Source organism: Babylonia areolata, chromosome 26 (assembly GCF_041734735.1).
Source record: "Babylonia areolata isolate BAREFJ2019XMU chromosome 26, ASM4173473v1, whole genome shotgun sequence".
In the NCBI taxonomy this organism is placed as follows: Eukaryota; Metazoa; Mollusca; class Gastropoda; order Neogastropoda; family Buccinidae; genus Babylonia; species Babylonia areolata.
This window is the reverse complement of record NC_134901.1, coordinates 36,237,972-36,252,312: the sequence shown is the minus strand read 5'-3', so window position 1 is coordinate 36,252,312 and position 14,341 is coordinate 36,237,972. Positions and strand designations below refer to the sequence as shown.

At 46.1% G+C, this 14,341-nt stretch overlaps 1 protein-coding gene across 1 annotated transcript in view; it reads right to left on the bottom strand.

The window, feature by feature from the left end:
• Positions 1-14,341, bottom strand: part of LOC143300305 (thyrotropin-releasing hormone receptor-like) — an 89,669-nt gene that overhangs the window by 73,306 nt on the left and 2,022 nt on the right. The window contains exon 2 of the mRNA XM_076613902.1: positions 11,391-11,637. Within this exon, the coding sequence (XP_076470017.1) occupies positions 11,391-11,637 (247 nt within the window). The remainder of the gene's footprint in view (positions 1-11,390; positions 11,638-14,341) is intronic.

Genomic DNA, 14,341 nt, shown 5'->3' with positions numbered 1-14,341 from the left:
TCCTGAACTGCAATAATTCAATAAGCCAATCCTCTTGAGCGCACGCAATCATTGTCAAGGCCGTCCTGTTTGGCAGAAATGTAAATTTTGCCACAATGACAACTTCAAACTGTCAGGTTTGTAAGCTAACCTCCAGCACCCAGTGGAATACAGAAGCCAGTTGCTTATTTTTTACACCGACAAACCGACCACTCCCTTGACAATGTGCAAGAAAACGAAATCTTATGACGGCAGAAAATATCGACGCAGTGGGTTTACCGACACAAAGTATCCAATGAAGGGTGACGTTCGCTCATTTTCCCCACGGGCTCGCCCAAACTGAAATCTCCCTTTACTCTCATGCAAGATACCATGAACTTTAAGGTGTCCCTGGTATTCTTTTTCCGACGACTCCGAATCTGAAATCAGCAAAGGAAACAGATTTCAGGCGGAACTGTTTTAAGGGAAAGAAAACAATTGCTGCATACGTATTGTGTTGTATTGCACTGTATTGTATTGTATTTCCTCTCCATGGGGAGAGCGTGTCTCCGCAGTTAAGCGCCACCCGTTTGTTTTTGTTTCTTCTGTCTGCAAGTACATTTGTTTTACTATAAAATTCAAATGCATTTTATTTTTCTACGAAAATTTGCCATGGGAAACCTTTCTGTTGCCTTGAGTTCTTTTACATACGCAAAATTCCATGCTGCACACGGGACCTTAGTTCATCGTCTCATCCGAAGGACTAGCATCCAGACCACCAATCAAAATCAAGTGGTGGTGGGAGGGGGTCCGAGGAGTTCAAGGCACCGGTCTATTTATTGGACACGAACCCGTGGACACTCGCTTCCCAGTCTGGCGCATCACCACTGGGCCAGCGCTCCACACTTCAGTTTGTCCCCGATGATACATCCTTTTCCAACGAATTCGATTCCCAGAAATCGGCAACGTCAAGAAATTCATGCGTAACACTGTTCTGAAGAACTGATGAAAGCCTTCGTGTCCCGCCAGGAAACGGGGAAAGAAAACGTTTCCTATATATATGTGCATGTTCAGTGCATTTGAAACGATATCGGTGATTTGCATGGAATCAGTTCTCGCAATCTATACGACTTCGTTTAATTCAACTTTTTTTTCTTCTCCATTTTGAGTGATATTAGACGTGTAATGTGAGTCACGGTATGCTTGCTTGTGTGTGAGTGTAAGCTTGAATGCACGTGTGTGTGTGTGTGTGTGTGTGTGTGTGTGTGTGTGTGTGTGTGTGTGTGTGTGTGTGTGTGTGCGCCCGGTTGATCAATCAAAAAGCATTCCAAAGAAGCTACCTCATATTTCATCGACTAATGATGAAAAGCAAACAAAACCAACGTTTTGAAATAAAAAATCGTGTCAATATCCATAGATTCCCTCCCGTAATCATTACAACTTTTGACTTTCAATTCCAGGAGTTAAAATCAGCACCACTGTAAGAACGTCCTCAGAGCAATCAACGAATGCATAACCTTCTATTTTCCGTTCTCTGACATTTCTTGAACTGGATCCATTTGAGTTTCGCTTCAAACCAGGAACGCACCGCCACAGACCGGTTTGTCAATTTCAGTTTGATTGGTTCGGAAACATGGCTCCACGGCGAGACTGACACACCGCCGGAGAAGTAAAAGGACTTCCATTCACTCATCTTTATACAGCCATGAGACACGTGCTGAGATCCTGGGCACTGACCTGGCTTTGAGCATATTCAACACCAATTCTGCTGTGCTGTGCTGTGCTGTGCTGTGCTGTCAAGTCAACATTTTTATTTCAAGATGGTAATTGAATAAGCAACAACTGCTTTTTTTTACATCAAGCCATCTAGATAATAGAAAATAAACAAAACAAATATAAGTATAGCTAAGAAAGAAAAGAAAAAAAGAGAGAAGAAACAGAAAAAAATGCACACATACTAGAATATGTTGTGCTGTGTTATGTGGTGGTGTGTTGTGTTGTGTTGTATTGTACTGTGCTGTGCTGTGTTATGTTGTGATGTACTGCTGTGTCAAAATCATGGTTGGGAGAGCACACCACTCATATTGACTGTTTCAACTCTACAGTCAGTCAACCAACCAGCCAACTAATCAATCAATCAATCACCGTACCGCCCTCACGTTTCTCCGCTCGTTCACCCAATTTCGTCATTGGGTGACCACGACCCTGACAGAGGGAAAAAAATCAATTTTAATTCCCTGCTGGAACAGGATTACCTGATTGGGGAGAAGCACGCACCTAATTAGTCTCCAGGGACAAGAAGCGCTGACAATAAATTCTTGAATACCTTTCCTGTGGAACAGAGTAATCTCAGAGAAAAGAACTTGGGGAAGCTGTAGGTAAGATTGTATGTGGGAATGAGGTCGTCTGTGAAATGAGTTAGGTGGTGGCATGAGTGGTACATGAACCATCTGGAATAAGATGTTTGAAGAATGAGTCGTTATTGAAACTATTACTACTACTACTGCTGCTGCAACTACTACTACTGCTGCTGCTGCTGCTGCCGGTTGTTCAGCCAGCCTCTGACTCACCCTATCCCGTCAACTGTTTACCTGTGTAGAGATGCTGAGGCCTTCATCGACAACGTTGGACGAACAGCAACATATTTCAGGTTTTCTTTCTACTCTTTTTTTTCCACCCTACGACTCCCACGTTCAGTCGAATAGACGAGTGGGCTTCGACGTGTATGACCGCCTTTACCTCCGCCAAGTAGGCAGTCATACTCCGTTTTCGGGGGTTGGGAGTGTATGCCGGGTATGTTATCATTTCCATAATGCACCGAAAGCTGACTTGGGTTTCAGGATCTGTAACATGTGTATTTGATCTTCTGCATGTGTATACACGCGGAGATTGTTCAGGCACTTTGCATATCTGCTCATCTACTGACCCGGAAGATCGGGAAAAATCTCCACCCTTTACCCACAAGGCGCCGTAACTGGCATTCAACGCAAGGACCCTTCGATCGTAAGTCCAACGCTTTAACCACTCGACTCTTGCGCCCGCCACATAATTCAGGTGTTTTTAATGAGTCATCTTCATTGTGAAAACTCTGTGTGTCAGCGAACGTAAATAAGAAAGAGGAGGAGGAGGAGGAGCAGAAGAAGCCGATGGAGGAGGAGGAGGAGGAGGAGAAGGAGGAAGAGGAGGAGGAGCAGAAGGAGGACGAGGAAGAGGAGTTGAGTTCAGTTACTCAAGGAGGCGTCACTACGTTCGGATAAATCCATATACGCTACACCACATTTGCTAAGCAGATGCCTGACCAGCAGCGTAACCCAACGCGCTTTGTCAGGCCTTGAGAAGGAGGAGAGGAAGGCCTGTCTAATGATCGGAGACTTGCTCGTGGACATCTTAACACCGAAACCCCAATTTTTTTTTTAATTATCTAAGAACCGCGGACTTTGGTCTCTGCACTGAAAACTGGTGGCAGTCTTATGAAAACGGAATTTCGCATGTATCCATCCGTCTTATAATACCAAAAACGCTAAACAGAAGGTAGGACTTGCAGGCCCGCTTTCGTGGGGGGACCAAACATATCTTGTAAACTTGCAAAAATACTCAATAAAATTGTTCAAAATCCATCCGTCAGGACAGCGATTTCCACGACGAAATGTCAGCCTTTCAGTGACCTGGAGAAACAACAAGAACACAAGGAGATTGAGACCTGCATGTGAACGAGACCCTCACTAAAAATAACCGGAGAACCGAACCTCCATGAAAATCAAACGAAAGCGGGTCTTCAACTTTCCCCCTCCCCCCTATTCTGTCTTGTCTTGTTCTGCCATTGCTCTACTGCAAAGGACTGGGCTGGACACGTGGCGCGCATGCCAGACCATCGGCTGCCCAAAAGGGTCTTCTATGGCGAGCTGCAACAAGGGAAGAGATCACACGGAGGTCAGAAGAAACGCTTCAGAGATACTCTGAAAGTCTCTCTGAAAGCGTTTCGTATCAACCCCGACTCCTGGAAGGAATCTGCAGTGGACCGTGACAAATGGCGCGCTGCTGTGCACAAAGGCGCCAAGTTGTGCGAGGCCAATAGGACTGCTGCAGCTGTCCAGAAGAGGCAGGCCAGAAAGTCACGGGCAAACAAGCTCCCTGACATATGCCTGTCTGCCCCAACTGTCAGCGAACATTTCGTGCGCAGATTGGACTATTCAGCCATCTGCGCACTCACAGATAGACTCATGAGCATCCCCCCCCCCCCACTACCACCCTCTCCCCATGCCCCAGCTGGATGACAACGATGGTCATCATCGATCTCGATGGACACACACCACCACCACTGCAAAGGACTAAATTTTTATCTTACCCTTTCACTTCCGGGATGATTTGTGATTTTTTACAAAATAGTCACCAACCTCTGAATTGGTTATTCGAACACTCATCAAGGCAGTCGCCATTTGCAATGAAGCAAGCGTAGGCAAATGTGTGGCTGGACAGCTGGTAGTGCAGTTATCCCCAAACCGCGGATACATTCGCGGTCGGAAGTGAAGGGCTTCTAATGAGACTGACATCATTTGTCATTCCCCATGTCTCTCAATGTATGTATGTATGTGTGTGTGTGTGTGTGTGTGTGTGTGTGTGTGTGTGTGTGTGTATGTATGTATATATGTGTATGTGCGTGCGTGCGTGTTGGTTTGTGTGTGTGTGTGTGTGTGTGTGTGTGTGTGTGTCTTAGAGAGGGAATCTTTCTGTAAGAATGTCAACATTGCTTTGAGAGATACGTTTTCAAAATCTATGGAGACATGCTGTAGAGGCGGCGAGTTGTAAATGTTTTATCGGAATTTCAAAAGCAATAATAATAATAATGGTATTTATATAGCGCTGAATCTTGTGCAGAGACAAACCAAAGCGCTTTCGCACCAGTCATTCACACGCATGCATAACTCTAAAACTGTAGAAACTAAAGACAAGGAAGGGTAGGCAAGGGAGGCTATTTTGGGAAGAGGTGGGTTTTAAGGCCAGACTTGAAAGAGCTGAGAGTGGAGACTTGACGAAGCGAAAGAGGAAGTTCATTCCAATCGCAAGGTCCAGAGACAGAGAAAGAACGGCGGCCAACAGTCGAGTGTATAAATCTGGGTGTGCGTAAACAGTGAATCCGAAGCCGATCGTAGTGAGCGAGATGAAGTGTAGAGGTGAAGGCAGCCACAGAGAAAAGGGTCAGTTTTGTGAATACATTTATAACAGAGTGCTGATCTTGTACTTTATTCGGTGTGAGACAGGGAGCCAGTGGAGATGTTGCAAAAGAGGAGTGATGTGCTCAGATCTTTTCTTTCTGAGGACGAGTCGGGCAGCAGAGTTTTGTATGCGCTGAAGGGACTGAATGGATGAAGCAGGCAAACCAGACAATAGAGAGTTACAAGTCGAGAGAGAATGAGAGAAACGACAAGTCTAGATGTTGCGTCAGTGGACAGATATTTCCGGACGGCACTGATGCACCGCAGTTGACAGTAGCAGGACTGACATGTCTGACTGATAAATTTTTGCATGGACAGTTTATTGTCAAGGACAACACCGAGGTTCCTGACTGACGTGGAAAGAGGGATGGATGTACTGCCAAGTTTGATTTGTCAATTGTGATGGAAGACAGTTTTTGTTTAGTTCCTATGATCATTGCTTCAGTTTTGTCCGCGTTCAATTGTAACTTATTTCGAGTCATCCAGTTTTGAATGTCCAGGAAGCAGTTGGATGTTTCTTGCAAGAGCGACAACAATTTTTCAGGGGTATCACTCTTCTGGAGTTGAGTGTCAGCATAAGAATGATAACTGATATTATGGCGGTTGATAATTTCAGCGAGAGGAGCAGTGTACAGTGTGAAGAGCACTGGGTCTAAAACAGATTCCTGTGGGACTCCATGTTCGATTTTAACGGGTTCAGATTGGAAATGATCAACAATGACAGACTGGAATCGATCAGTGAGATAAGATTTGAACCAGTTTAGAACAGTGCCGTTGATACCAAATGTAAAATGAAGACGGGAAAGAAGGATTGAATGGTCTATCGTGTCAAAGGCGGCTGACAAGTCGAGGAGAGTGAGAAGGGAAATTTTTCCTGAGTCGGACGCTATCAGTAGATTGTTCAGAATGTGGAGGAGAGTGGTTTCGGTGCTGTGGTAAGCGCGATAGACAGACTGAGATGGGTGGATGAGATTGTTGAAACAAAGGTGGTTGTTGAGCTGCTTGAGGACAGCTTTTTCAAGGAGTTTGGACATGAACGGAAGATTAGAAACTGGTCGATAGTTTTTCAAAATGTTTGCGTCAAGGTTGGGTTTCTTCAGAAGAGGCCGGACGATTGCAGTTTTGAAAGTGGATGGAAACGTTCCAGTGAGAAGGGATGAGTTGACAATATTGGTGATTGTGGGGAGAAGATGTGAGACACAATGGGAAAAGACCGAGGCTGGTATAGGATCGAGCTCACAGGATTTTATTGTCATTTCTTTCAGGATTTCATGAACTTCTGTTTCAGTCAATGGATTAAAGGAATGGAGAGGAGCGCCGGTGAATTGAGGATCAAGATGAACAGGTTGGAAAGACATTTGGTCTAAGATGGTACGAATATTTTGGACTTTTGTCGAAAAAGAAAGAGAAGACTGGGGAGTTCAGATAAAGTGTAGGCAGAAGGAAGAGGAGTCTTTTTTGCAGTTCCAAGAAGATTTGACATGACAGAGTAAATAGATTTGGTGGATGTGGCATCGAGAACTTGAGAAGAAAAGAAGTTTGTCTTTGCTGATGAGATCATATGTTTGACTTTGTTTTCGGAATATTTGATTGTGGACTTGCAGTTTTGTTGATCGCCATCGTCTTTCCAGTTGGCGACGTTTGCGTTTTTCAAGTCGAATGTCTTGTGTGTACCATGGGGCGGAGGGTCTGTCAGGGAGCATGCGGGTAGTGGGGGGTACATGTTCATCCAGCAGTAAAAGAGGACAGTGTTGTAATGTGTTGATACGTCGGTACGGGAAGAAATTTTGGAAAGGCGTTCAGCAGCTTGAGAAGAAAAAGTGTTAATGTTGATGGATTTCAGGCTGCGACGAGTAACAGATTTTTTGGCTCTGGTAGGTTTTGAAATATTAAGCAAGAATATAACAGCAGAATGGTCGGAAGAAAGTTTGTCAGTTACAGTCACTGACGCAACTATGGCATCAGAGTCACGTGCGATGAGCCAGTCCAACGTGTGGCCAGATCTGTGTGTTGGTTCTGTAACAAACTGAGAGAGAGAATGAGTGGACAGAGATAGACATAGGCGTTTGACATCAGTGGAAGTCTGGTTGTCGAAATGAAAATTGAAATCTCCGAGGATAATAAGTTTGCCAGAACGAAGGTTTGTAGTAAGTGGATTTGGTAGAGTCAAATGCTTGATAATTACTTTATCAGCTTCTTCACATTTCGAAGTAGTAATCATAAGCTGGAAATAGAAACAGGGAGACAAAAGGCATGCCACGAGAGTTACGGCTTTGTAAGGTTTGTAACATGTCTGTGATTGGTGATGAGTTTCATTTTATAATGGAATATCCCAATTATGATCAGTTACAAAACATATATGTCTCCAAAATTGGTTTTTGTAATATGCTCAAAGGAGACAAAAAAGTCATTTTCGCTGTAAGTAAGGTGATCAGATTTGCAAATGTTGCCTAGGAACACTTTTGGAGTTAAAAGACATTTGTGTTTTCTCAACTTTTATGTGACGTTGTGTGTTCGGAAATGTTTGTTCTGGGCATGAAAACATTTTGTAGTAATCCTCCATAATCCAATAGGAGTGAAAGGATAATTAAAACTTGAAACTTGAAACGTGTGTGTCTGTGTCTATGTGTGTATGTGTCTGTGAGTAACCGGTGTAAGAGTCCAATCACCTAAGCAGTCCAGACCATCAGATTTGTTCACTATCTTTCCCCAGACGGGGTGTGTTGGTGAGGGGGTACGGAGAGAGTGGGGGATGGAGAGGGAGCGGTTCAGGAGCAAGGGACTGAGACGTATGGAAGGTCTAAAACAAAGCCTGAAGTCCCAATGAATGTGGCAGAGGTTCACAACCGCCGTGCAGAATGAACAGGAATACAGCTGCTGGTTCTCCGAGGTAACCTCAAGAACTCGCTGAAAAAACATCGTTCTGTTCATCACCTCCCTCCCTCTTTGTTTGTGTGTAGGGGAGGGGAGGGGAGTGTGTGTGTGTGTGTGTGTGTGTGTGTGTGTGTGTGTGTGTGTGTGTGTGTGTGTGTGTGTGTGGGCGCGTGCGTGTGCGCGCTTGCGAGTGTGTTGCGATTTTTCTGTCTCTCAGTTTCTTGCTGAGAGAGAGAGAGAGAGAGAGAGAGAGAGAGAGAGAGAGAGAGAGTACACTTGTGTGCTTGCGAGTATGTTGCGAATTTTCTGTCTCTGTGTCAGTATCAGTAGCTCGAGGAGGCGTCACTGCGTTCGGTCAAATCCATATACGCTACACCACATCTGCCAAGCAGATGCCTGACCAGCAGCGTAACCCAACGCACTTAGTCAGGCCTTGAGAAAAAAAAGATATACATTAAAATACTACTACTACGACTACTACTACTACTGCTACTTATAAGGCGCAAAATCTTGATGAAGTCAACTCTAAGCGCAAAAAAAAGAGAAAAAAAAAGACAACAATGGTGATAAATAAGCAAATAAATGGTAAACATGCAGGCACACATTCACACACAAACATATGCATAATATGCAACAAACATGCAGTTTCACAGATATGAAAGTACAATCAAATACACATAAACGTACATGAGCCCCAACACACACACACAATTACCCTGCACCCCCCCCCCCTCCTCCACACACTCATTTCTAGGCTACGTATCGCAGCTTTCCACGGCACACACACACACAACTTACTTGTACAAGCACACACACATACGCCCATATCCCCCATCCCCAAACACATATTTCTTGCTTATATTGTTAGATTGATTGCTTTTTCCCTTCGCTCTTTAATCATCATCATCATCATCATCATTCCATCAATATAAGCAGGGCAATGACTTCTTAATCCCCGTCTCTCTCTCTCTGTCTCTCCCTTCTATCTGTCGTTCACACGGGTCTGTGCACTTTCTGCATATCACCTGAGCCCCCCCCCCCTCTTCATGCCTGCTTACCTCCATATCTCTTTGTGCTGACAGGGCAGAGATCCATGCTTTGACACTGAACCCAAAGATCTGAAAGAATCTTGTGAATAGTTACTCTGAGCCGTGCACCGATGACTCTTCACAGAGTTCTGGGGGGAGGATGAGGAGGATGAGGATGAGCAGGTGTAGGAAGATGAGGAGATGGAGGAGGATGAGGATGAGGAGAAGGATAAGGATAAGGAGGATGCGGAGGAGGATAAGGAGGATGAGGAGGAGGAGGAGCAGAAGAAGAAGATATAAACTGGAAGACTGGCTGAGATGGGATGTGGGGGTGGAGAGAAAGAAGCAGGTGTAGGGGCGGGGAAGGGAGGGGAGATGGAGGGGCAAGGCCACCAAAGACGTCACACAACTCATCAGATACCTTCTCAGCTGCTCTGCCTTTCCACTCATCAGTTCTCCACCTGTCTGATCGACTGACAAGAGGCATAAACGGTGGAGTTGGGCCGCGAGATTCCTGGCCGGCCAAGGCCACATAGGCGTGGTTCACTGCCGGGCCGCGTAGTGAGCTTTCTTTTCCCAGAAGGGGAGAGAGAGAGAGAGAGAGAGAGAGAGAGAGAGAGAGAGAGAGAGAGAGAGAGAGAGAGAGAGAGAGAGAGAGAGAGAGAGTGTGTGTGTGTGCGTATGCATGCGTGTGTGCTTGTGTTCGAGCATGCGGGCGCGCCTATCTTCATCTGTGTGTGTGTGTGTGTGTGTGTGTGTGTGTGTGTGTGTGTGCGTGTGTGTGCGCGCGCGCAATTGATCTTTTTCTTTTCAACCATTTTTGTACATATTTCATATTTTTTTCTATTCATTTCTTGTAACTTCTGTGAGGGCACGGCGAAAACAGGCCGTGATGTCCTCATTCATTTTCCCCATTATAAAAAAAAAATGTTTCCATTTGAATTTTTTGATTTCGATCTCTCTCTCTCTGTATCTGTCTCCCATCCCCTTTCTCTCCGGCCATTCACTCTTCTTTCTCTCCTGCCTCCCTTACTTGCATTCCCCCATTCCCCAACTGTGTCACCGTCTGTAACACCATTTTCATCTGCAGCATTATAACAAACAACAAAAATGATTTTAAAAAAACACCCAAAAAACGATATCGTAATCTTTCTCCTCTCTTTTCTCTCCCCCCTCTCTCTCTCCCTCTCTTCCCCTCCATCAGTTCTCTCTCTCTCTGTCTCTCCCCTCTCCTTTGAGAGATCGTGTTCAAGTTCTTCCCTCTCAGTCCCTCTCTCTCTTACTCTCTCCCATTCCCCCTTTATCACTCACTGCCCCTCTCTCCTTTCTCTCTGACGGCTATCACCAGTTTTTCCGGTTCTCATTTCTCAGTGTTTCTTTCTGGATTTTTTTTTAATTAAAAAAAATCTTATTATTTAGCCATCTCTTTTTTTTCTCTTCCACCTGACTTTTCTACACTTTCTTTTTGGAAAAGGGAGGAGAAGTATTATATATGGGCTGTGATGTGTGCTCTGACCCTGCCGAATAGCTGGCCAGTCAGACTGGCGGTGGAGCCTTTTTTGTAGCCTTTTCCCAGTCTCCTCGGTCAATGGTGTGTGTGTGTGTGTGTGTGTGTGTGTGTGTGTGTGTGTGTGTGTGCGTGCGTGTGTGTGCATGTGTGTGTGATTAAAGACAACCCGTGACACCCTTTCCTTGGACCTCTGAGGATCGCTGAATTAGGATCACAGCTGATGAAAAATCGGGGCTTGCATCTGAAACTGACGCCTTGTGGTCTATAAATGATTTGTCTTTTTTCTGTTATGTTTGGTGATCACTTGGCAAGTGATTCGGTCAATTCATCTTATTCCTATTCATCTATTTTATTTATTTTTTGTTGTTTTTGAACAAGCAATGAAACACACAGGCACAGACACACACCTGCGCGTACGCATGCACGCAGGCATGCACACACACAAACACGCACGCACACACACGCTAGCAACATACACTCCCCTTTCTCGTTCTCAAGAGTGCGTGCGCATAACCACATATGCAAGAATGAACGGGTGCACGTGTACCCATATGCAGACACCTACGCGGCTCCGTGCAAGTACACACGCAAATTCACACACACACACACACAAACGTACATGCTTTGGGGCACACACGCATGCACACACACGTGGACGCAAGCACAAACACATATAAACACACACACACATGTGGATGCAAGCACATACATAAACACACACATAAACACACAGAGGCGCGCGCGAGCGCAAACAACCCAACACACACACACACACCCCACCCACCGACCTACACACCCCTCACTAACCTGCACTCGAGAGTCGCCCCTCCGCTGCGAGCTGGCGTTGTGGTGATGGCGCGGGGCCTTCTCCGGCGCCTTGGTCCCCCGGCAGCGCTGCAGGGGCGGGCAGCGGACGGACAGGGAGCCTGGGGCGTGCTGCAGTCCCGAGAACATGAGGATGCGGGCCAGGAGAGCGTAGAGGGCGGTGGAGATGAGGAGGGGTAGGACGTAGAACACCACCAGGTCGAACATGTATAGCACCAGGTAGGAGGACCTGAGAGAGAGAGAGAGAGAGAGAGAGAGAGAGAGAGAGAGAGAGAGAGAGAGAGAGAGAGAGAGAGAGAGAGAGTTTCAGTTCCTCAAGGTGGCGTCACTGCTCTTCGGACAGATTGTATTGTATTGTATTTCTATTTTTGTCACAGCAGATTTCTCTGTGTGAAATTCAGTGACAGCGCGTCGCTACACTACAGCTCCACCCTTTTCCCCCCCCCTGCGTGCAGTTTTATTTGTTTTTCCTATCGAAGTAGATTTTTCTACGGAATTCTTACCAGGAACAACCCTTTTTTTTGCCGTGGGTTCTTTTACGTGCACTAAGTGCATGCTGCACACGGGACCTCGGTTTATCATCTCCTCCGAATGACTAGCATCCAGACCACCACTCAAGGTCCAGTGGAGGAGAAAATATCGGCGGCTGAGCTGTGATTCGAACCAGTGCGCTCAGATTCTCTCGCTGCCTATGCGGACGCGTTACCTCCAGGTCATCACTCCACACAGACACATACCACATAAATCCACACCACATCTTGCTAGGCAGATGCCTGACCAGCAGCATAACCCAACGCGCAGTCAGGCCTTGAGTGCATGCTCATATATTTGTGTGTCTATCAGAGTGGATTTCTTCTGCAGAATTTTGCCAAAGGACAACGTCATTGTTGCCATGGGTTCTTTTTCAGTGCGCCAAGTGCGTGCTGCACACGGCACCTCGGTTTATCGTTTCATCCGAGGAACTAGACGCTCAGTTTGATTTTCCAGTCAATCTTGAGAGAAAGGGCGAGAGCGGGATTCGAACCCACATCCTCAAGGACTCTCTATATTGGCAGCTGAGCGTGTTAGCCATTCTGCCACCTTCCTCCAAGAGAGAGGGGAGGAGGAGGGAGGGAGGGAGGGAGGGAGAGAGAGAACAAACGAACGAACGAATTTCTATTTCACGAGGGTAAGGGAATAAGCACAATTGCTTTTTTACATCGGCCCTATGGATGGAAAAAGAAAGATAAGTGCATACGCAAAAGCAAATTCTTCACACAAAAAGAAAAAAAGGAGAAAGCAGCAGCAGCAGCAGCAGCAGAAGAAAAAGGAGAGAGAGAGAGAGAGAGAGAGAGAGAGAGAGAGAGAGAGAGAGAGAACAAGATGTGACAAGACTAACAGTTTGCTAAACTGGGGACACCTCCCACCCATGTCAAAAGAGAACAGTGGGACGTGGGGCGACAATAACATACGTGAGAACAGCGTTCAGTCATATTATTTACCAGGTTTCAATGTCACCATCATCCCTCCACGTTGCACTACGTTATGCGGAATGTCTTATGTAAATTTCGAGGATAACACACACACACACAGGGTGGTGGTGTCTGCATCTGTCTCCCAGCCTCTATCTTTCTCCATCTGTCTGTCTCCCTCTCTTTCTACCCCCCCCCCCCCCCCGTCTTTCTCCCTCTGTTTATCTCTCTACACCCATCTCCATGTGAATCTGGGCTTTTTGCACTTAATCACTACTGTCATTCACTCACCTTCCCCCCCCCTCTCCCTCATTCGGTCCACCCCCTCCACCCACAAATTCATCTCTCTCTGCCCCCCTCCCAGTCCCCAACCCCCTCAAATATCTTTATCGGTATAATTCTGCGCGAACAGGCCAAATGCAACGCCTCTTTCTATCCTTATCTTCAACATTAACACTTTTTCTTCTTTTTTTTTTAGCCCCATCATCTGTACCGTTTCAGTGGCATTACTCCCACGCCGCTCATTCTGAATCCCCCCTCCCCCCATTCCCTCCCCCACCACCCCCGCCCATTACACAGCCACATCCAGGTTCGTCTGTCGAAGTCACAGCGTCGAACAGATCCACAGGGAACTATCGATGTTACCAACAGAAGCGCATGTTGTTACTCAACAGCAGTAACCAAACCACACGTTTGCTTTGACCAAAAGCCTCGTGTTTCTGGACAGATCGAATCAAACCATGTTACTTGTAGCCCAGCCGAAAGCAAGAAGGGACCATTTTCAGGGCTGGTTTCAAGAAGCCGGGGGCATCGTTCACTCCCGGGAGACTATGGAGTTGGTTGTGTGCTCTGGGTCATGTTTCAGGCGCAGCGTCGGCTGTGGTCTGACTGGTCTACTGGAGGTGTTGCAAAACGAGCGAACAAAAATACGAGATGATTCTGAATGATTATTGCACTCAGTAGTCTTCTATGCATACATCCCCCCCCCCCCCCCCCCCAATCAGTGGTGTACACTTGGTGAATATTGTATCGTTCATGTTGGAAAAGCGAAATTTCGTCGGTCCCATTTTTTCCCTGGAATATGACGTGTTGGAGCTGGGTCACCTTTCTGGAAGACATAAAGATTGTCTGAAACTCAATCTAGTTTCGTGTACAGAAACAATATTTGTCTATCTGTGCGGTGTTTATTTCGTGTTCCTTACGTTTACATGACTGTTGTTCAAACAAGTGCGGAGTTTGCGCATAAATGTGTGCGTGCGCGCGCACACACACACACGTGCGTGCGCGTCCTTACAGACATACATACATACATACTTTGTCACGCAAACACATACATTTACATGCACACACACACGCGCGCGCATGCACGCACACACACACTCGCACACACATTCAACATAGATAAACACATACGCACACACATTCAGACAAACACTCCCCGGAAAGACATACATACATTGTCACACTGACACAGACACAAAC